The 22,450-nt window shown below is 52.1% G+C and overlaps 3 protein-coding genes across 3 annotated transcripts; 2 read left to right on the top strand and 1 right to left on the bottom strand.

Annotated features, from left to right (window-relative positions):
* Positions 1 to 1,814: 1,814 nt before the first annotated feature.
* Positions 1,815 to 6,814, top strand: LOC128765056 (myelin and lymphocyte protein-like). The gene is made up of 4 exons (XM_053875442.1): positions 1,815 to 2,023; positions 4,295 to 4,459; positions 4,750 to 4,902; positions 6,106 to 6,814. The coding sequence occupies exons 1-4, from the start codon at positions 1,820 to 1,822 to the stop codon at positions 6,178 to 6,180; spliced, it is 597 nt and encodes a 198-aa protein (XP_053731417.1). The 5' UTR covers positions 1,815 to 1,819; the 3' UTR covers positions 6,181 to 6,814.
* Positions 6,815 to 8,082: 1,268 nt separating this feature from the next.
* Positions 8,083 to 12,219, top strand: LOC128765057 (myelin and lymphocyte protein-like). Its single transcript, XM_053875443.1, has 4 exons — positions 8,083 to 8,208; positions 10,556 to 10,723; positions 10,810 to 10,935; positions 11,264 to 12,219. The coding sequence occupies exons 1-4, from the start codon at positions 8,116 to 8,118 to the stop codon at positions 11,336 to 11,338; spliced, it is 462 nt and encodes a 153-aa protein (XP_053731418.1). The 5' UTR covers positions 8,083 to 8,115; the 3' UTR covers positions 11,339 to 12,219.
* On the bottom strand, positions 12,193 to 20,510 carry mrps5 (mitochondrial ribosomal protein S5). The gene is made up of 12 exons (XM_053875441.1): positions 20,447 to 20,510; positions 19,508 to 19,660; positions 19,189 to 19,314; positions 18,973 to 19,086; positions 18,212 to 18,331; positions 17,514 to 17,548; positions 14,243 to 14,333; positions 14,007 to 14,053; positions 13,647 to 13,704; positions 13,248 to 13,310; positions 12,589 to 12,725; positions 12,193 to 12,527 (listed from the first exon to the last, which is right to left on the bottom strand). Exons 1-12 carry the CDS (start codon positions 20,493 to 20,495, stop codon positions 12,303 to 12,305), a joined length of 1,218 nt encoding a protein of 405 aa, XP_053731416.1. The 5' UTR covers positions 20,496 to 20,510; the 3' UTR covers positions 12,193 to 12,302.
* Positions 20,511 to 22,450: the final 1,940 nt, after the last annotated feature.

Raw genomic sequence — 22,450 nt, 5'->3', positions numbered from 1 at the left:
GCACTAGTCATTACTGACTGCTATGACAAAGTCATGGATTCAGAAGGCACTATTGTTCCTGTAAGGACCTGCCTGGCCAGGACTCAAAGCAGCGGCAGGATCCGAGGGCACCACGCCGCTGTGATGGAGCCGGAGCTTCCTTTCAGGGGAGCTGACTGAGGCAGCGTCACTCTGACCCACATGCAGGCGCCCGCCCTGACGCCAGTGACAGAAGAAGAGGGATGGATCAGCTGCCTGGCCCGGACCTCTGACCCCGCTCACCTGACTGACGGCTGGGGTGTGAAGAAGAATGGGTGGTAACATGTGGCAGAGAGTCGCGGAAATCAAGTTCCATATTTGGAGAGTCTGAAGGCAAAGTCATGAGAAAAGCCACGGGCCAACACGTGGTTGTCTCCAGTTTCCTTCAGGACTGTCCGGGCCAGAGATGAGGAGGCTCAGATCAGAGGCTGCTGCCTGTCACACACAGGCTGTGTTGAACACTAAAGCTTCCCCGTCCAATGACAGATGGTTGAGTCAAGCTCCCATTCAGAGGCAGGACACCAGGTGTGTCCAGACGGACGAGCGGCTGATTCAGCCGGGTTCAGAGCCGCTGAAGGCGAGGCGCCGCGCCACACCCTCCGACTCCCCGGACTCGCCAGAATCACCCGGCGCTCTCGACCTGAAGATCCGAACCCTGTTGCCCTCACGTCCTGGAGCGGTCCACCAGAGGAAGCAGGGCTCAGAAAGGTCCCCTGAGAAGGATGCGCTTCACGATGAAGCCACAGTTCAGTGGGAAGAAGATGCAACATGAAGACGTAACTGAAAACGCAGCTGAATGTTGTGCTGCTGGGAGGTCTTCCCACGTTCTCCTGTAAATGGGTCTGCTGCTGCTGCTTTAGCGTGGTGCCTTGCTCCTCACCTCTGCTCAGATCTTGGGACGAAGCGTGTCATGAGGTCAGTGGAGGTGTCGGAGCCAGAGGCAGCGCAGACACAAGCCTTTCTGAGGACCACAGGATCATGACTCGACATGGAGACTTGGCCTGACTGAGACAAGAGGAGACGGGATTGGACCAGACATTTGCTGAACAGAGTGGAGACTTGACAGAACTCCATGTAGAAAAGACGAGCAGGACGAGCCATAACTGGCTTTGCTCTATAAATAAACTTGCTACAGTAAGACATGTGGCAGCGAGTCAGAAGCGCGACTCAATGTTGACCGACTCGTTCCGTTGTCATGAGAACCGTGGACTTGGACGAGCTGTTTGCACGCAGCAGGGTCTCCAGTCCGACTGCTCGCTGCTGCAGGTGACGGTGAGCCGCAGACCTCCCAGCACCTTCACAAGGTTTTGGAAACACCATCACAGTCAAAGGTAAATAAATACATTGAGACGTGAACAGAGTGTTGAGAGAAAACAAGACCCTCATGATTCAAAACATTAAGGAAAAAAAAAAACACAAACAAAACCCTGCTGACAACAGTGACAATGGCTGAGGAGAAAACCCGGCGAGCAGGGCTCAGCTTTCGCTGCGGGCAGCTACTTCTGGTGCCAGGAGGAACCTGTTCTAGTGTCAACTGTTGCAGGCAGACGAGACATGTGACATGTATCTGGACCAGAGGCGCAGGAACACAGCGCGGGGAAGAGACCCCCAACACTGAAGGGAATCGACATGGATCCAGGCTGATCGGAGTCAGGTGGAGCTCCTGAAGTCAGCGCCTGTTCAGGCCGGACTCCATCCGTGCACGCACCTGTGTGAGAAGGGGCGAGTCAGGAGGCGGCAGGAGGGCGCGCTCACGCACTCGCTCACTTGTCGGGCAGGTCGTTGAGGAAGTGAGCAGGAGATGGGAGGAGGAGGAGGAGGCTTGGGAGAGGTGGGGAGTTTAAAAGCAGATGGAGCCGGGCGCAGGATCTCACTCTGGGCCGCAGCACTCCGGCAGACGCACGCAGACGCCGCCTCACTCGGGACCATGGCCTCCACAGACGCGCTGCCCAGCGGCGGCTCCATCTTCACCTCCATCCCTGACCTGCTCTTCATCCCGGAGTTTGTGAGTCCCTCTCTTGCTCCTCTGTTGCCCACGGGTCGCCCGTAAACCCCTTCCTTCTGAGGTCCGACCCTCAGTGACGCGGCCGACTGCACTCGAATAACAAGTCCTGCTGCTTTGTGAGTTTGGACTGTCAATCATGCCCCGGAGGCGGATCAATAGGCGCGTCTCCATGGCAACAGCGAGCCTGGCTTGTGTAATGTTGATCTTCTCGGATGAATGTTTGTGTAACAACACCATTGTTTGAATGAAGGGAGTGAAAGTGTTTGCACAGCACAAATGTTTTGAAAATGATTGTCCTCTTTAGTCCCGCCTCCAAACCCGAGGACTCCTCGTGGGCGAATGAGAAGATGAAATATGTGAGCCAGAAAAAGACCAGGGAGCGACCGTTGCGTGGCCGCGCTGAAATGCGTCGCCATGGCAGCACAGGCCTGTGTTTAGTCAAACCAAGGCAGTGAAGTCATCTTTGGCTGCGACGGACGGACTGAACCAGCTCAGCAGGAAGCAGCCAGAGCTCTCACCCTGAGATGCCAGTCACCCCACGTCTGGGGCGTTGTGTTGCTCGGGAGAGGCGAAGAAGAGGGTGAAGCCACGGTGACCGAGCTGTCTCATCAAGTCACATGGTCTGGCTGGAGCAGCTCAGGTCACATGACCGCCAGTAACAGAAATGAATGAGGAAAGTGTTTCTGACGCTTCAGAGCAACGTTCCCCTTCATGGAGGAGCCTCAGGGTTTGGTCCAGTTTCTGTCCAGCACCTCAGAACCTGTGGAAAGTCCAGCCTTCTGGGCTCGGAGGAACTTCTGAGCTGCTCTCCTCGGACCTCTTTGCTCCGGGGTCACGGTGCTTCCTCGGCTGCTCCGAATCTGAATCTGATTAATTCATCCACTTCTGAACATCGTGTGTGTGTGTTCTACACAATGGCTCTCAGCACACAAACATTTGTCGACAAACAGTTGTAAAAGTAGACACACGCAGCAGACTCGACGTTGTTGCAGCGAAGCAAACAAGAGGAATCACTTAATGCTCTGGAAGAGCAAACTCTCTCTTCAACTGTGCGCAACATTTGAAAGCTCCTGGTCACATGGTGCCAGCGCCACTGGCAGGGGAGACCTTGTGTTCATGGAGCGCTTCTTCACTGTGGTCAGTGGGCCAACGGTCCCGGCTGCATCGCTGTGTGAGACTGGGAAACACGTCGCTTTGCTTCTGAGTCTAGTGGAAACAGCCATGTCAAGCTGAGTCAGGCGGGCGTGTCGTGCCCGACACTGCCGGGCGGTGGCGGCGGCGGCGTGACCCACGGCTGGGTGCCGAGCGCTGGCTCCTTGAGCAGCAGAAAGTTCAGGAGATTAAATCCGTCTGACTCGGCTGGAAAAACAAAGGACGGCCAAGTGTAAAACGAAACCATCAAAGTCCAACCTGTCGCTCTGGTTCTCGCCGGCCCGTGTGTTGTGGCTAACCTAATCCCAGATTATCCTGAGAGTGGTGATTTATGTCTATTGAATAACACCCAGAACTGTGAGGCTGCGTCCCAACTGTGATGTAAGGTTCTACCTTCTGCAGCAGACGTGGCCCTCAGTGACCTGAGGCCTCAGACGGTCCTCACTTGCCTTCACCACGTGGGGTTCTATGCTCTTAGGCTGGAGTTGGCGAACATGGTCCGCTCGTCCCATAAAGCACTGCAACAGTGAGGCCTGACTCGTTCTTCCTGCTGGGCGCCCCCTCAGCAGCGCCCCCTCCCTGCGCAGCGCAAGGATGAATGAGTCCTGTTGGTGACGTCATGGCCAGTCTCATTGTTGAGACTGAGGCGTGCCCCGCTTCCCTCTCAGCAGCAGCCGCAGCAAATGTTTGCTCAGCTGGTGGAAACCTGACGTCACTGGCCATGCTGCTCGGTGAGCCGGGGACACGGCCAGCTCCGGATTGGTCTCGACGCTTTCTTCACTGGATTCAGTCGACTGGCTCCTCCGCTCTCCTGCTCTTCCCTCCTCCGTCTGTTGGCCTCAGCAGAGACGCAGGAGCCACTAAACCTGGCACCTGCTCTGACACCTGACCTCAGACCCCGTCCGTTGGTTGTTCTGGAAGAGACGTGGCTTCCTGCCGTTGGCGAGTCCACCTCACCTGCAGCCGAGTCTCTCCATGATCGATGGGTCGCGAGCTTTTTCCAGCAGTTTTTTTCACTTTTCTCTGACTCAGGGACACTTTTTAAATGAGTTGCTGCTAGATGGCGGGACACGTCTGAGGACAGGGCTCTGACTTGTGGACTGGTGTGTGTCCCGGCAGGTGGTGGGGGGTCTGGTCTGGATCCTGGTGGCGTCCACTCGAGTGCTGTTTGTCAACCCCATGGGCTGGGTCATGTTCGTCTCCGTCTTCTGCTTCGTGGTCACCACCCTCTGGTTCTTCTTCTTCCTGTGTGGAGCCAACAAGAGCAGCCTCTGGCCCTCCCTGGTGAGACGCGCCCCCTGGAGGCCGAGGCTTTATCTTCACAGTAGTTACCATCTACGTTTCCTCTGGTGAATCTTGGCTTTAGCAAAAAACAATGCAATGCCACTTAAAAAATATAAAATAAATACAGTGTTCATGATTAAAATATGTATTATTTGCATTTCAAAACATAAGAAACAATGAAGGCAAATGTGTCAAATGTTTACCTCCATTTATGAGGTCATATCAGTGGGGAATTGGAGCTAGTTGAGTCTGATATGTGCGCGTGCGTGTGTGTGTGTGTGCGTGTGCAGGACGCGGGCTACCACTTCCTGGCGACAGTCTTCTACTTGAGTGCGTCGGTGGTCCTGGCCTACATCACTGTTCAAGTAGGGACAACCGTCAAGGCTCTTGTTGTTGTTCCCGCCGAGCTGCTGAAGAACTACCGGCTGTTCATCTCCGCGGTGGTGAGTGACCTGCAGTGCTGGGAAAGGCACACTTCAAATTCCACACCTTCTCAAGTGAAAAGCCCTTTTTCAGCGCGGCTGCATCAGACAGACACAGTTTACTGTTTACCAGGGAAACTAGCAGCACCAACAGGCGATGACACCTTCAGTGTCCAGTGTGACAATAGGACATTCCAACATCATTAAGTAAAACAACAACGACTGTTACACTGCGCGTCGTCGCTGAGCGAGGAAATGAGCCGCCTGTCTCACCGTTCCTCCACACGGTCATTGTCGCTGCAGAGCAGGTGGAGCCCTGCAAGAGCTGCACGCAGGTGTCACTTCACTCATCTATGGAGAAGTTCATATTGTCCTGCAGGAGTTGCCATAGTTGGCAGGACAAACTAACCTTCTATGTCGAGGTACCAAACGTGTCGGCCAATCACCACGCGTCTTGCAGCTGACCAAATGTATCTGGAGGTGTACAAGTGCCCACTGTGGAGGTGCGATATAAAGGAAAACAAAGCTCCGAACAGACATAAACTTGGCAAACAATTCGCTGACAAACATGGCGTTTTGTGGAAATAAATGCCACGCATGTGGTAGAAATGGCCTTGGAATCCTTAGTTTCAATTCTGGCTCATTAAAACATCCAAAAAAGATATATGCCAGATGTGACGGCATCACTCCGCGGCAGGTGGGACACATTTGGTACCTCGAGCAGAAGGGAGCCCTTTCAAATGAACAGACGGACGTTCATGAAAAATCCCAAACAACGGCGATGAAACATTGAGACTGTTGCAAAACAAACCATCACATCACCAAATTCATATTCTGTATGATGCCATGAGGACACAGGGGCGGCAGTGGGTCAAGCGCACACACACACACACACACGGAACGGGACATGCCCAGAACACAGCCGAGATCCGTGCATCCCAGCTTCCACTGTGATAGACAGAAATGAAGAAGAGCAGCGGGAAAGCAAAGCGACCTGCTGTGACCTGTGCACTCCGGCACACAACGCGTCCCTTGTTCGCTTCAGCTCAAACCGGTCACACTAGGTGCTTGATCTACGGTGGCCTGAAGTGGACAAAAGGCCTCAGTGAAGCGGGACTCAGGAGGAAGGATGCATATTTACTGCAGTGAAAAAGAGTGACACATAAAAGTCAAGTCAAACCCCTTGACAGACTGAGGCTCACCGAGGCTCATGTGACTCCACAGGTGATGTCGCACGTGGCCACGCTCCTCTACTTCCTCCACACCATCTTCTCGGCGATGAGATGGAAACGAGCCTGAAGTCTCCACAGGAGCCCACGAGACCAGACACGGTTTTTTTTTACTCCCACACACTGAATAGCTTTCTTTTGACACGTTTTGAAGTGGTTCCCTTCTAATCTCGACATCGTAGTTTCCACTCTCTAGCCTAGTCTCCCCAGATCTCATCTAGAATATGCCACCACAGAAACTTTTGTGCAACTCTAAATTCATTGACAATCGAGGGAAATGTGTGGTTGAAGTGTATTTTTTAATCTTATCCTTGTATTTGTTTTAAGCTGAACTGCATTCCTAAGAAAGACATTCATCTTTCAGGTACTTGACACATTCAGTCACAAGCTGTTGGTGTCACTGTCATAAATATTTCAGTGGAAACCATGTAAGTGAAGACAAATGTCACGGGAACTCCAAGAAACAAGCACGTTTGGTGAATAAACCTGAACTTTCCCTTTGTTTGGTTTGATTTGCTGGACTGTCAGTGAGGCCTCATTTTGCTGATAAATCTTCAGGAAATGAATCGATGATTCACCATGTCACTGTTCAAAGAAAATGTAAATAGATTCTTACAAACTGTTTTGTGCTGTTTTGCATTTTCAGCGGAATAAATTGACTTTTGAACTGTTGGGGAGTGAGCGAATGAATCAGCTGCGTATTGTGATCAACAGCGCCACCTGTTGCTCGTGTCGAGTTTAGGCACGCGTCTCAGAGGTCAGCTGTCAGAGGTCAGGTGGAGCGGCCGGGGTCACGTCCACTCGGGTGACGCAGCTACAGTCAGGAGGCTGAGAACACCCTGGAAAGGTGGCCTGGTCCTGGTGTGGTGCTTGAGGAGGACCAGGAGACTCAAGGCAGCTTGGTCTCGGACCGCACACTGGGAGGGTCTGGTTGGGTTTGTTGGCAGATATATTGGACTCGGTGTAATGACTTTGACCGGACAGCAGGCGGCAGTAGTCTCTTTAGGAGACATAAAGGTACCTGGTCAATCCTCAGTCTGTCTCCGTCTGCTCCCACAAAGCTTCATGAGATCAAATATCCGGTTCCTGCCTGTTGTAACCAGAGCTGGTCACATGACCTACTGAAACTCACTGGAGGAATCTTTACAAATCCAAATGATGCCACAGAACGGCACCAAAAAAAGGTTCACAAGGAGCCCTGAAGGTTTGACTGAAGGTTGTGTTTCGGAGGTATTTAGTTGAAACCAAGGAACAGCCTGGGTACAGAACACAAGCGCCTCCCCAGTGAGCGGCTGGTCTCAGCTCTGCTCCTCTGGCTGTCCTTCTGTCGACCGCAGTCCCGGGTCCACACGTGCGGGTCAGAGCCAGCAGTACACACCTGTGGCTGAGGAACTGCTGGAGGTGTTTGACGGTCAGTGAAACCCAGCTGAAGCTTGACGGGTCAAAGGTCAGGGGCCACAGACTGATGAGCGACGAGACGTCAGCAGGGGGCGCTGAGAGGAGGGCAGCAGCAAAGTTTGAAGGTCAGCAGCAGTTGGGGAGCAGAGAGAGGAACGTTTGCTCTGCTTCTTAAAGGTCCTCAGGTTCAAGCTTAAAGCCAAACACAGCTCCTCCTGTTTGCTGTTGATGCGCGGGTGTGTTGGTGTCAGCCATTTTTGTAGTCCCTGTTGCTCTTCCACGACACAAGCGCCACGAAGTGAAGCTGCTCTGTGAGATGACTCAGATGACTGAAGGAATGAGAAGAGACCTTCAGCTCCACACCGCCGTCCCGCTCGCTGCAGACGTGCGCTGCAGATGTGCGCCGCCCCCTGGAGGCATGGAATTCCTCTGCTCTCAGAGACTCAATCTGGCCGAGGCTCGGGGCTGAGGAGGAGGCGTGTCTGCCCTCGCACACCCACAACAGCAGAACGGGTTTGACTGCAAACTGATCCGCCCCATAAGGGTCAGATGCACCTGCCGCCGCTCCGTTAGTTCAGAGCCAGCGGGACGGGAAGCGGGTCCGAGGATGGCAGCCACCACAGCGCAGCCCATGGAGGGCCTTCCCACCGGCCTGGGGATCTGCTCCACCGTGCCCGAGGCCTTCTTCCTGCCTGAGCTGGTGAGTGGGCGCAGCCAGGGGTTGGCCAGTTTGAAGGTCACACTCGCAGAGAAGGAGAAGCTTTGACCCTCAGGTTCTGTCCTTCATCACTCTGGCGAGTCTGACACCTGATGGGTTTCTGAGGCTGGAGTCACGTCTGTTTGCACTTTCAACACGAGTCAGGTGAAGGAGCTTTAAAAAAAAGGCTGGCCTCAATACGTGATCTGGAGACGGATGTCAGCGTTTTAACTGTATATTGATCATGTTTGCTTGAGGGACTGGGAGCATCAGAAACAGTTTTCAGCTTCTCATGTCTTTGGTGCTTGAAGCTGAACAGAAGTGGCGCCACGATAGACAGGGAGCTGCGCGGTGAGAATGCTCGACCGGGTCACGGGTCAGGGCGGGTTTGGTTCAGTCTCGCTGGGAAGCGCTCCTCACAACAGGAGAGGGGAGCGAGGCTGGAAGCTGCCGCGGCAGCAGATGCACAGACGCCATCTTTGTTATGATGCAGGAGCGGCAGCTCGTCTCTCTCAGGACCGACTTCACTGCAGCTCACTTGTTTTCTGGATGTGGATCACCTTCCCTCAACCTTTGCACAGCTGAACATTGTTAGCACTTCAGTTCCTGCGATGCTGACTCCATGACGGCAGGCGCTGAGAGAAACCCGCTGAGGTTGGACCCTCTGTCTGACTCAGCATGGGTCTAGTGGAGTTGGCAGATTCCTCCCCTGTGTAAATGACTCGCTGGAGACGAGTCGTGGGGAGTAAAACCATCAGACTGAACCATCCCAACCGTTTATGGGACAGTTATCATGGTGCCAAGAAAGCGAGCGGGGAGGGGGGCGGAGGCAAAACAATGGTTTTTATTCAGGACGAGACGGGAGCGGCAGATTCAACAAAGGTGCACATGACTTTATGGAGAGGTGGAGTTTGATGAGGCGTTCTACAGATCCAGGTCCATCCTCAGCTGGGAGCCACTGGCCGTGACTCACCGGCATCTGCTGAGGGCCAGACTCCAGCCAGGCAGCAGCACTGCTCGGGTGATCTTCATGAGGCCACCAGGCTCTGCTGCAGGGAGGTTGGTCCAGCCGTGGAGGGCAGGGTCAGCAGAGAAGTTTCTCACCTCAGGCTGAGCTGAGGAACACTGAGGAACAGTGAAGGTCGTCAGGCTTCAGATGAGCTCTTCTGTCTGGAACATGGGCCGAACTGCACGTCCAGTTCCTCTGAAGTAACTTCAACAGTTGGATCAAGCCAGAGAGATGCTTCCTCCACTTCCTGCCACTGAAGCTGTTTTGCTTCTCTGCTGGTGTCGTTTGTTCCACGGGCCGAACAAAGGCTCTGGCGCCAGACGCGGTTGTTTCCCCGGGTGAAGATCTCCGAGCTCCTGCTCGACTGGATCTGAGCAACTCGGGTTTCAGGTCCAGGTCAGACCTGGGTGGTGTTGTGGTGGGCTCAGGTGTTGAAAAGCACTGCGAGGGAAGGAGGTCCGAGGACTCTGCCGAAATACAACTCCAGCCCGCGGGGAGGGAGTGTGGAGGGGGAGGGAGCAGACGGCGTGATGCTCCAGAGCCCAGCGCCGGAGCGCACCGGCCAGTTGGGTGCCCGCCCCTACCCTGCAGTTATGTGGCCCTTGGACAGAAGTTGCTTCTTCTTTTCTCCAGTTTCCCATTTCATCTCTCCATTTTCCTCCCTCTGTAGCCAGTAATTGTTGAACCAAATGTAGACAAACAAAATGTAGAATTCAAATGGGTTTTCCCGCTGGAAACATCTCTCTCGTCCTTCAAAACAAATTGACTACTGTGAAGCGGAGCTTCTGTATCAGGTGGTGTCTTCCCTGCTCCCGAGCCCTCGCTGCTGACAGAGGGATTCGTGTGGAGATCAGGATCGCAGCAGCAGCAGCAGCAGTCTCCTGCCCTGATGTGGTCCCTGCTCTGGACACAGGTGGTGAGGAGCTCAATGGTCCAGTGGGAAGCTGGTGCCTCAGTGTTCAAACTGGACCTTTGACCTCCACACAATCCTGCGTGAGATTTGATCGGAAACATTCCAGCGCCACACCACCTCCTAGGTCGGCCCGGGGCGACCGGCCGCTGAGCCGTGACAGAAGGAGCTGTGGCGCTCTGCGCCAGCGCAGCGTGACACGCCTCCATCTGATAACAGCTGGCCCTGTTTGATGTCGACACTTTTATTTATCCATGGTGGAGTGAGATGGAAGTTCACCAAGAGGCTGATGGGCTCGGCTCCTGACCTTTCCTGGAGACGCCACGTGGAAGACACACGCACACGTGAACCTGATCTCCTCTGGAGCTTCACCTGTAGGTGAACTCCATGCAGAAGAGGCTCCAGCTCACCTCCTCTCCTCTGTCCCGCAGGTGTTTGGCGGTCTGGTGTGGATCCTGGTGGCCTCCACTCGGGTGGACTCGGCCAACCCTCTGGGCTGGGTGATGTTCGTCTCCGTCTTCTGCTTCTGCATGACGTCTCTCTGGATGATCATGTTCATGGCCGGCTGCCACAACAACAAGTCCAGATGGGCTGCTGCGGTACGAGTGGTCAGAGTCGCACACACACACACACACACCTTGGTCCTCACAGAAGATCCACCCTGACCTGACTCCCGCCTCTGCAGGACTTTGTCTACCACGCCGTGGCCGTGCTCTTCTACCTGAGTGCCGCCGTGCCGCTGTCCTACATCACCATCCTCCATAAAACCACCAAGCCCTTCAGGATCTACCAGATCGACATCGCCGCTGTGGTGAGGCTCCTCCCACTCAGCATGACTTCACCAGCTCTTGCTCCTGCAGTGGACAGTAGCCGCCTAAAGGTCCTGAGGAGGGTCAACGGCAGTAACTTGTGAGGCTTCAGGTCCTGCTCAGCCGGTGGCGCTCTCAAGGGTCAAACGGAACAGAGCAGAGCAGAGAGCGCCCACTAGTGAGCAGGCTTCATGAGCCGACGGGTACTGACCACTGCAGAGCGGGTCCAGACAGCAAGACTTCTAGACTTGCTCTCGGGAGGTCTACAACACCTGGAGCTCCTTGAGGAGAAGCGGCTGCTCCTCACGCATCACTGTGCTTGTGTCGCAGGTGTTTTCCTACCTGGCCGTCCTCATGTACTTCCTCCATGCCGTCCTGTCCTCGCTGCGGTGGAAGCACTTCTGAAGACCAGGAGACTTCGGCTTGAGCGTGCGTGCGGTGGATAATGGCAGGACCGTGCAGGAGGTCACGAGGGAGAGTCTCTGGATCCACGTTAAAAAATGATCAAATGTTTTTCAATCATTTCTTTCCAAATGACACAGAAACACCTGTGTCCAGATCACTGCTGATGCTTTTCACGAGATTGTTTTTGTATCGTTCAAATTTGAGGAACAGAAAATCACGTGTGATGGAGGTGGGAACTTCTCTTAGATGTTGATCAGATCAGCTGCACCTTGTTGCCCAGCAGAGGGCAGCAGAGGTCAGAGTTCAGGCTGTTACTAAACGTGTCGACTCCAACAAGCCATCGAAACAGACACTGGCCAGAACATTGCTCAGAAGAACCTCAAAGGCTCTGAAGAGGCTCAGCAACAGCCCAAGTCAGACGCCATTAGAGGCAGAAACAGACCTGTGGACACGTCATGTGACGTCCTCAGCTGTAGCCAGACCAACATGTATGTCTCATGTATGTGTGTGTGTGTGTGGGTCACCTTCATCACCATCACCACGGAACACGCGCTGTGTCTCAGCTCAGCTGCATGCGAGGAGCCTCCAGCCAGAGGTCACATGCTTCGGCGACACCAGACACACCTGACCTGCCTGGGCCAGCAGCGAGGAAGCTCCTCCCTCTGCACCGCTGATGGAGAGTTCCTCCACTGTGATTCGTGTGAAATCAGAAGCCAGGCTCCTCTGTTCTTCAGTGAATGGTTGCAACATTTGACTGACTCAGTCTTCATGTGTTCATCATCTGGATTATAAGAAACTGGGCTTTGTAAAAACCCTCAAACACCACAGGCCAGTCTTCTTGTGTCAGATCAGAGAGAGAGACTTTTATTACATGAGTCTGTGGTCCAGCACCTGCACCATGAAAGGATGAACGCCGCCGCCCCCCCCCGAGTGGGCGGCCGGGTAGCGCTCAGACGCAGCCAGCCTACCAGATGGTCCTCTTGACTCCGGCCCAGGGCGAGCGCTTGCCTCCCTGCGCGGCCCGCACGTCGTCCCAGTGCAGGCGGGTGTCAGGCACGTCGTCCTCCGGCTCTGGCCGCTCCCGGGCGCCGGCGGTGGGAGTGGCCACCAGCAGGGGCAGCGGGCCGCGCTGAGGCTGGAACTCCACCACATGCAGCTGCTTCCTGTCGGCCAGGGTCTGGTGCGTCTCCTGCGGAGGAGAGCGTGGGTGAGGTGCAGGCGGGGCAGCAGGGGGCGGCGGGGAGCCTCACCTGGCGGGCCAGCCCACAGAAGAGCGCGCGGGTGATGTTGAGCAGGTTGACGGAGCCTTCCACCTTGCAGTACAGGTCCTGGATGCCGATGAGTTTGCAGATGGTGATGACGGCGCGGTGGCAGTGCAGCCCGTAGCCTGCAGACACACCAGCACGCAGCAGGTCTAAAACACTCTGGAAAGCCTGGAGTCGCATCATATTCAGACCGACTCTGCATGGCAGGCTGCGGCTGCGAGGAACAGCTGTGGAGCCATCGACAGACTCACTGTAGGAGCGACAGACGAGGAGGAAGTGCCATGATGTCGCAACATGATTCAACTGTGTTATTGGACTTAACGGCAGTTTCATGTCAAGACTCGCCTTCATTTCTTCTTCTTCTTGTTCATGTGGCACACGTTGCTCAGATCCTCACTGACCTTGGCAATAAATCTGATTCTGATAAATCCTAAAGAGTGGATTTATTATTAATAATAACAACAGTGTAACTGTAACTTTAAATGTCAATAGCGCTAACATGCTAATGATTCATAGCTGTGTGGGAGGAAGAGGCTGAGCATTTTGACGACTCATGAGCAATATTTAGGATTCAAGCAATAATGAATGTAGTTCTGCTCTGACCTCTGACCACAGGGACCTTCAAGTTCTAAAGCAACCATCACCTTTGTTCTGCTTCTTCATGCGGAGCGTCGTCCGCTTGAACTTGGACTCCATGTCGTGATAAACTGTCGGAGAGAAAGCAGCAGGTCACACAGGCGGGTGAGCGAGTGAGCGAGCGAGGAGTGAGTGAGTGAGTGACTGTGTGAGTGAGTGTGAAGAGTGAGCGAGGAGTGAGAAGAGACATAGTGAGTAATGAGAAGTGAGTGAGTGAGTGAGTGAGGAGTGAGCAAGAAGTGAGTGAGGAGTGAGAAGAGATTGATTGAGTGTGAGGAGTGAGTGAGTGAGCGAGCGGCAAGCAAGGAGTGGGTGAGAAGTGATTGAGTGTGATGAGTGAGTGAATGAGAGGAGTGAGTGAGTGAGCGTGAGGAGAGAGTGACTGAGCAAGCGAGCGAGTCACTCACTGGTGTGGTCGTCGAAGCGCTCGATGTAGTACAGGTAGTGGAGGGCTCGGTTCTTCGCCTGCAGACACAGAACACCCAGCTGTGTTGAGGGCTTCGTTTGTTTCTCTGCACCAGTTTCAACGTCAGAGAAGAAAGTGCAACAGTGTCTTCCTGTCGCCCCCGGATCTCATGGTCATAATGGGATGAACCCCAACCTCCAGATCCACAGAGGCTCCACGGTGTTCTCACTTCTCTCCAGTGAACACGGTCTTCATCTGAGGAGGTTTGACCAGGTTTGACCTGTGACCCTGTGACTCGCGGGCCACAGCCGACATGACTCCCATGTCAGTAACTTCAGAGTGAGGTGAAAGAAGTCCATACCTTCCTCAGAGCTGTGGTTCTGTCCGCAGCTTTGCCCAGCGCGAAACCTGGAGGAGAAACAGGAAGTTACTGCCGTTGCCAAAGTAACAGGAGAGCAGGAGCAGCCGAGCCGGGCCCAGCCCAGATCCACTGAACATCCAGAGAGCTACTGACAGACTGGTTCACAAGACAGCCACAAACACATGCAGCAGGACCAAACTGGTGGAAATAAATGGTCACATTTCTAAACTGGTTACCTGCAGCTCCTTTGCCGTTGCCCACGGCAACCAAACAGCTAATGGATCTCTTCCGGCCTTCTTTGGCTGTCATGTTGAACACACTCTTCACCTGCAAAGAAACAGTTGTGTCGTTTCAGGGGATGGACTGTGGGGCGCTTCTATTGAGAGAAAACAGACGCCTCTGGATGTGTGAGGAGGCTGAACAGCTCAGGAGGGAAACGGGAAGAAGACAGAAATGAGAGGATGATGATGAGAGGTGATGAAGACGATGGCGAGCAGCGAGCGGAATAGTTTGGATATTATTATATGATTCAAGAGTAATGATGGCTTCAGTCACGTCGTCAGTGTTTTTATTAATGTGACCCAACGTGTGATGAGAAGGCACAGATCGAAGGATCCACCCAGGAAAACAGAGGAGAACAACAGCAATTTCACTGCATTGTCACTCGGAGGCTGAGGCCTGTCAACACGTCAGCTGCGACAGAAATCAAAGGAGCAGCGCTTCAAAGTCGAGATGCTCCTCAAGCATCTATGGAAATGCAGCACGCACGCACGCACGCACGCAGTGAAAGGAAAGGGCTTATATTTGGACTGCAGAGGAGCAGGAGGATTGAGGACAGGGGAGGAAAGAACCCAAACACAGCTCTGGGGGAAACACACTTGCACACAAAAGGAATGAGAATCAAGCCACTGTTCAAGCCAAAACAAAAAGCAGCTTTTCACTTCCCAGAGGGACGACAGCGTGGGGTGCACGAGACGCCAGACCTGCGAGCTGCAGCAGCGTCAGCTCAGAGGATGTCTCTTTCATCCATTCCCACGGCTGGCATCAGCCACAACAGTGTCTGCACCGTCACCAGTTCACCGAGCTCCCGGTGAGGAGGGACCCAGTCAACCAGATGGGTGGCTGCACTCACGCTTCACAGCTGCAGCCGACCTCAGGTTCTTCCTGATTTACTCCCTGCACAGTCACTGACCAGCTGTCGTCAGGACTCTCGTTGAGTCAAGGCAGAGAGACATCTTACGAGGTCCCTTCCCATCAAATGTTGATGAATCATGCAGAAAAAAAAGGACCCACTGATAGGTCCTTTTCTGTTCCAGAGTTATCGGACCGTCAGAGTTTCAAGGTTGTTTGGTGCAACTGAGAGAGGAAAAAACAGCGTCTCACTCCGACAATGTTCCATCTCTGTTAATGAAATGGCTGAGTCCCGTCCAAGAGCCCGCCGTGTCTGGAAAGTGGCCATGAACAGCACTTTTCTGTGTCGCGCCGAGCCGCCCGCGTGTCGTCTCTCTCTCAGAGGTCAAACAAGTCTCAGTCATCTGGAGACAGCGCTGCCTTCAGTTCAGTCAAAGCTGCCGCAGCGATGTGGAGTCAACAAGACACTGACGGGAGGATGAGCGGCGGACACCTGCACGGGCGTCACAACACAGCCAGATCCACATTGGCCCATGTGGAGACCACAGCGATGAGAGTGAGAGACTGCTCTGAAACTGAGCCTCCAGCCGACACTAAAGGAGCGACTGAAGATTTGTCTCACTGCAGCCTGGCTGTGGACCCAAGCGTGTCTCACAGACGGTGGTGCTGAACTAGTTAACCAGGATATAAAAAGAGCCACACTCCTGTGGTGAGGAATTATCCAGAGAGATGTTTCAGATGACCGGGGGACACCATGAACGTCCTCTGGGCTCCAGGTCTATTGAGCGGGCATGAGTGGACCCAAGAGTCGGGGACTTCACCGGAGCTATCTGAGCCAGGAATGTGGAGGTTGATGTGGCAGGTGTGTGAATACTTGGGGGCACCTCAGACTGGCTCAAGTCAGGAGAAATAGACTCCTCGTACGAGGCTGCGGTGATGCTGATCCTGTGTGGACCTCCCAGCAGACCTCGCATGGCCTCCTCAGTTGGCCACAGAAATCCAACCCCTCGTGACCATTGTGAGCACGGTGTTTGGAACAGCTGACAAAAGAGGACGGGTCACTAGGACACTGAACTCTTGTTGTAGAAGTGCAGCCAGGACTGTGCCAGGTCACATCCACTCACAGGCGTCGTGTCCAACGTGACACAGCGCTCTCCTTCCACCAGCTCCAGGCTGTGCTCCGCGCTGGGCTCCACACCCCCCACTCATTCTCTCGCTCTCCTCCTGCGGTTGGATGCGCTCACTAATGGCATGCTGGTGTCATCGTCCTTGAAAGACCGGCCTTTTATTCCAGTCAGCCTTTTTCATTTCATTAGGCCTGAATTTATTGAGGCAAACACACGCACACACTCACTTCCCCGTCTCTTCAGAGGACATTACATTCACTTATGCTGCACTTGTGTCTGGAGGAGGATAATAAATAGTGCACTTACTGAGGATTCGAGGGCTTTTCCCACCCCAGACGGTGGGAGCAGACTGAGCCTGAGCACTGGCCCAGCGAGGACGGATCAGAAAAGAAAACACGGCATGATGAGATCGGACCACGCGGCCCAGCACGACTGCCCAGGTCGGTCAAGACCATCAACAACACCTTCAGCAGCCATCCTCCCACCTCATCCCTGCTGGCTTCCTTCCAGTGCGCTTCACTGAACTTTCACCATGGACCCGTCAGAGCGACTCATTCAGGGACAGAATTACGGTGTTAACAAACACACACCTAACTCGCAACACCTTTCACCCTACACTTCACCAATAAGGGCACCAGACGGGCAAGTTTACCAACTCAAGTCAGTCAGACCGAACATCCCTGGGAGACCCCAACACTGCGCCTCTGAGGAACACAGGGAGCGCGGGCCACAAGCAGACAGCCAACCGATTACAAGGACAAGGTCATTAACACGAAAAAGAGAAACAAGGCAGAAACTAGGAAACAACTGCATCAATCAAGACCAAAGCGCCACAGAGACCTCTCGTGGGAAACAGCCACATATTCACCACAATGGCCCCCAAGAGAGCGCAGATCTGCACCAAGCCGCTCACTCACACGTCAACTGTCATTGTCTTTTCACCAGACAAGTTTTAATTACACAAACAGAACTCTTTTTGAGCATTGGACTATTGGTCATAGCAAGGAGCCTCACCGCACAACACACAGCAGTCAGCAAGTGACCTAAGCAGCATGAGGGGCCCGGCGGCTCCTCACCCATTCTTTGTTCCATTAACAACATTTCCTGAAATTTTAAAATCTATTTTGGGTTGTGAGGTTAACGGACAAAGAGACAGACGCTGATGGCCACATCAGCCCCTTGGCCTGAGGCAAAAATCTCTGACCAGACTGGCCAACGCTGCCATGCTGCCAAGTGGGAAAACACTCACCTCAATGACACGGGAATCAAAGTCTTCATATGTTTCTGTGGAGACACAAAACGATTCCAGGGTGAGACAAAACAAAGAAATCACTGCGACACAACAAAAAATGAGCCAGCTGCCCTTGCAGCAGAGCCGCCTCACTGCGGATGACCGCTGAAGACGCTGACTTGTGACCAGCAGCTTGTTCAGAACCATTACAAGTGAGAGTGGTGGTGAGCGGGAATCATTGAAAGTCCAATCACTCTTCAGAGAAGGACCATGTCACGGCCTCCGTGTGTACCACTGTGAGTACTTGGTCAGTGCAAGTCCTCTCCAGCATGGGCACTCGCCTTTCTGAGCGTGTACTACTGCACATGAGCCCAATTGAGACTCCCATGGTGCCAGCAGGCAGAGGCAGGTTGCAGCTGCTCATGCTCATAATCGTATCATTGCCTCCAATATCTGGAGATGAGCGAGAGCCCACCAAGTGACCAGTGCTGGGAAAGCAGGCGATCAATTGTCACAATGCGGTGGCTCACCACGCAGCCAAAGGTTTAATTGGCGTCGTGTAAAGCGATACGGGCGGCTACAATTGATCTTGCGAGGTCACTGAGAGGTCAAGTGTCTTCGGAGGCAGGATGTGATTATTGCCGACACAACAGATAATTCTACCTGGATTTGTCCTCATCAGCAGCAGGATCACACATCTGTGTTAGTGTCACTACCTCCGTTAGGTCCAGGATCAGGGGCTCCCAGGCTGATGCCCCCCCAGCAGTTGCCCGACCAGCCTCGCTCACGCTTGATCTTCATTCTCTTCCTGCGGTCCCACTCCTCCCTCTGACGCTCTGCAGGAGACACACCGGCGTCAAGACGCACAAAGCTCAGACTCATATCTGACACCTTGTCCGTCACACTGCAGAATTCACGGTGCAATTACAGTGGAGTGATAAGCCGAAGACACCGTCTTAGAGGAAGACCTCCACTCAACATGCTCAACAACAGGTGAGTCAGCAAGACGTCTGATCAAGGCACATGGGAACACAAACAGAGTCCTTCTCAAATAGTGGGGCGGGGCGTGGAGCAACACCAGGGGGACCTCAGGGAAGATACTTTTTTGCTGCACTGGAGTAAAGTGTAATTGCACATCCACTCATGATTTTATTTTTTTCATTTCAGCCAAACTGGTGCACTTTAAGTCTTTTCTGTTACAGACAAAAACAATGTCAATAAAGTTTAAAGTTAAAGTCTTTATTGTACATTGTTTGATATTACTTTCTTTTCTTTAATGTTGACTGGGATACAAATGTTATGCAGAGGTGAACTTATACTAATTTTTTAGCCAAATGATACTATTTACAGAGGTGTCAGAGAGTTGGGGGCACAAAATGTTTACTCCTTCCTTGGCGGGACAGAAAATAATAGAGAAGCACGGCACCGACAGAACCAATCTTCTAAACCGCTCAATCCAGTGCAAACATTGTCATACCCAGTTCCTCCCGCACCTCCTGCTGCTCCGCTTCACCTCTGCGGCTCATGTTCTGAACGTTTCCGTCCTTCACCAGTGGGGCGTTCAGACCGGGCCAAAGAAATCCTCCGTGGCCTTGAGAGATGAGGAGGAAAGAGAAACAAGAAAGAAAATCGAAGCTCTCTCACTGACAGTTGAATTCAGGCACCACTGACACTTGCAATGACAATGCCCCACCTTCTCCAATGTTCTGCCCGCGGTTCAAATCTTTCTTCATTTTACGTTTGGTCCTCTTGCCTCGGCCCTTCCTGGCTCCGGCCCCCGTCTCTGCCAGAACACCTTTCCACAACTGCTCTGCTGTCACTGGACACAGACACACCAGTTCCCACCGACATACGTTCAGGGTTTTAGATGCAGGCAGGCACACGCAGGCTACATAATATGACTGCTGGGTGAATTGAATTGTCATTTGTCAGAGCAGACACCTCAGATGATGGTGTCTAGATCCAAGCGGGTTCTTGGTGATGCCCGAGCTCAGTTGAAAGAAACTACTCACACTTGTTGAAGAAGCTTCCATGACGCGTTTGCTGCCATGACGTAACAGGAGTCGTGGGAATTGCAGAGTTTCTGTGAAGAGATGCAACTGAAGTGCGACTGGCCAGCTGAGAGATGTGAGCAGCGGCCCCTGTTGTTCTGAGTGATGCTGTACCTGAAGGACCAAACACAAATATGAACTAAAGACCTCCAAGTGTGTTTCACTGACCATCATCCAACAGTCTTCAGTACAAACACAGAACACTGAAGAAACTACCTGATACGAATTTGCCCTTCTCTTTGGATCATGGAATGGACTGACAGATAATCAAGAATTAATTTAATACATTTTTCAGTTTTGTCATAAGACCAACAGAACAACCACAGGCACTACATACATACATTCCCGCAAATGACCTTCCATTAAACGTTTAACAAAACCTCTTTTGGAATTCAAATGCATGTAATAATATGAACATGGAAAGCTTAGAACCCATAATATCTGGAAAGATCAGAAGCACTGTTACACCAAAAACCAATATCGTCCAGTTTTATTCAAGTGATTATCTCAATATATACAACATCTATTATTACTATTAATAAACAAGAGTACTTGGCACGAAGTACTGAGTATTGTTGTCACCATTTGGTGGTGTTCGATCCCTGAGCACAGACACTTACAAATACACGAGATTCAGCCTAAAAAACAAGAAGACAGAAAGAAAACAAGGCCCACGTCCACAGTGAATGACATGCACATATCAGGAATACTGTAATATCTACGCCCAGAATCGAATAAGCACCATAATTTTTTTGCGTTGATAACACGATTTCAACCATGAACAAGCCATATCCGAGAGCCGCAGACACAGTGTGCACCGCAAATATCGACGAACATTCCAACAGCAACATTTTCACGACTTCAAAATTACAAATGGACTTCAAAACGGATCTTAAATACCTCCGAAAGTGACGCGGAGGGCACAACACACTCGGATGGCCGCCGCCATGTTGAACTTATGAGTGGGTCCTTCAACGTGCCGGAAGATGACCCCAATGTGCCTGCTCAAAAATACTTTCGCGGTACTCACGGTTTTTCCCTTTAAATATTGATTTGCAAAGCTGCAGAATTTTAAATTGTATAACCGCACTTCTGACTCAATTTTTTTCTTTATTAAATAGTTTTGGAAGGCGAGGCATTGAAGCCCCACATATTATATATAAATTATCTTTACAAGGGAGAATTAAAATAGATATACGTGTAAGTATGATTTGCCACTAACTAATCTTGAATATTTCTTATTGTCATCCTCCATGCGGCTAAATAAGGCATGTCGTGACGGTCCTCCCATTAGATCAACAGCTAAATACTGTCAACATTCCCAAGGAGTGACAGGTGTCCCTCATCTGTCTTCCTTCTGTTGAAAAAAGGTACTTTTCTTGATCTGGATTACCATGTTCAAATCCTTAAGGTGTAAATAACAACTAGACCAAGTAGACCTCAGAAGTGTAGACCTCAGTAGAGTAGACCTCAGTAGAGTAGACCTCAGAAGAGTAGACCTCAGAAGAGTAGACCTCAGTAGAGTAGACCTCAGAAGAGTAGATCTCAGTAGAGTAGACCTCAGTAGAGTAGACCTCAGAAGAGTAGATCTCAGTAGAGTAGACCTCAGTAGAGTAGACCTCAGGAGAGTAGACCTCAGAAGAGTAGACCTCAGAAGAGTAGACCTCAGTAGAGTAGACCTCAGAAGAGTAGATCTCAGTAGAGTAGACCTCAGTAGAGTAGACCTCAGGAGAGTAGACCTCAGTAGAGTAGACCTCAGAAGAGTAGACCTCAGAAGAGTAGATCTCAGTAGAGTAGACCTCAGTAGAGTAGACCTCAGAAGAGTAGATCTCAGTAGAGTAGACCTCAGGAGAGTAGATCTCAGTAGAGTAGACCTCAGGAGAGTAGACCTCAGAAGAGTAGACCTCAGAAGAGTAGACCTCAGGAGAGTAGACCTCAGAAGAGTAGACCTCAGAAGAGTAGACCTCAGTAGAGTAGACCTCAGAAGAGTAGATCTCAGTAGAGTAGACCTCAGGAGAGTAGATCTCAGTAGAGTAGACCTCAGGAGAGTAGACCTCAGAAGAGTAGATCTCAGTAGAGTAGACCTCAGGAGAGTAGACCTCAGAAGAGTAGACCTCAGAAGAGTAGACCTCAGGAGAGTAGACCTCAGTAGAGTAGACCTCAGAAGAGTAGACCTCAGTAGAGTAGACCTCAGAAGAGTAGATCTCAGTAGAGTAGACCTCAGGAGAGTAGATCTCAGTAGAGTAGACCTCAGGAGAGTAGACCTCAGAAGAGTAGATCTCAGTAGAGTAGACCTCAGGAGAGTAGACCTCAGAAGAGTAGATCTCAGTAGAGTAGACCTCAGGAGAGTAGATCTCAGTAGAGTAGACCTCAGGAGAGTAGACCTCAGAAGAGTAGATCTCAGTAGAGTAGACCTCAGGAGAGTAGACCTCAGAAGAGTAGACCTCAGAAGAGTAGACCTCAGGAGAGTAGACCTCAGTAGAGTAGACCTCAGTAGAGTAGATCTCAGTAGAGTAGACCTCAGTAGAGTAGACCTCAGGAGAGTAGACCTCAGAAGAGTAGACCTCAGAAGAGTAGACCTCAGGAGAGTAGACCTCAGTAGAGTAGACCTCAGAAGAGTAGACCTCAGAAGAGTAGATCTCAGTAGAGTAGACCTCAGTAGAGTAGACCTCAGAAGAGTAGATCTCAGTAGAGTAGACCTCAGGAGAGTAGATCTCAGTAGAGTAGACCTCAGGAGAGTAGACCTCAGAAGAGTAGACCTCAGAAGAGTAGACCTCAGGAGAGTAGACCTCAGAAGAGTAGACCTCAGAAGAGTAGACCTCAGTAGAGTAGACCTCAGAAGAGTAGATCTCAGTAGAGTAGACCTCAGGAGAGTAGATCTCAGTAGAGTAGACCTCAGGAGAG

The sequence above is a fragment of the Synchiropus splendidus genome, chromosome 9 (assembly GCF_027744825.2).
Source record: "Synchiropus splendidus isolate RoL2022-P1 chromosome 9, RoL_Sspl_1.0, whole genome shotgun sequence".
NCBI classification, from domain to species: domain Eukaryota; kingdom Metazoa; phylum Chordata; class Actinopteri; order Syngnathiformes; family Callionymidae; genus Synchiropus; species Synchiropus splendidus.
The sequence above is the reverse complement of the archived record's forward strand: the minus strand, read 5'-3'. Positions and strand labels throughout refer to the sequence as shown.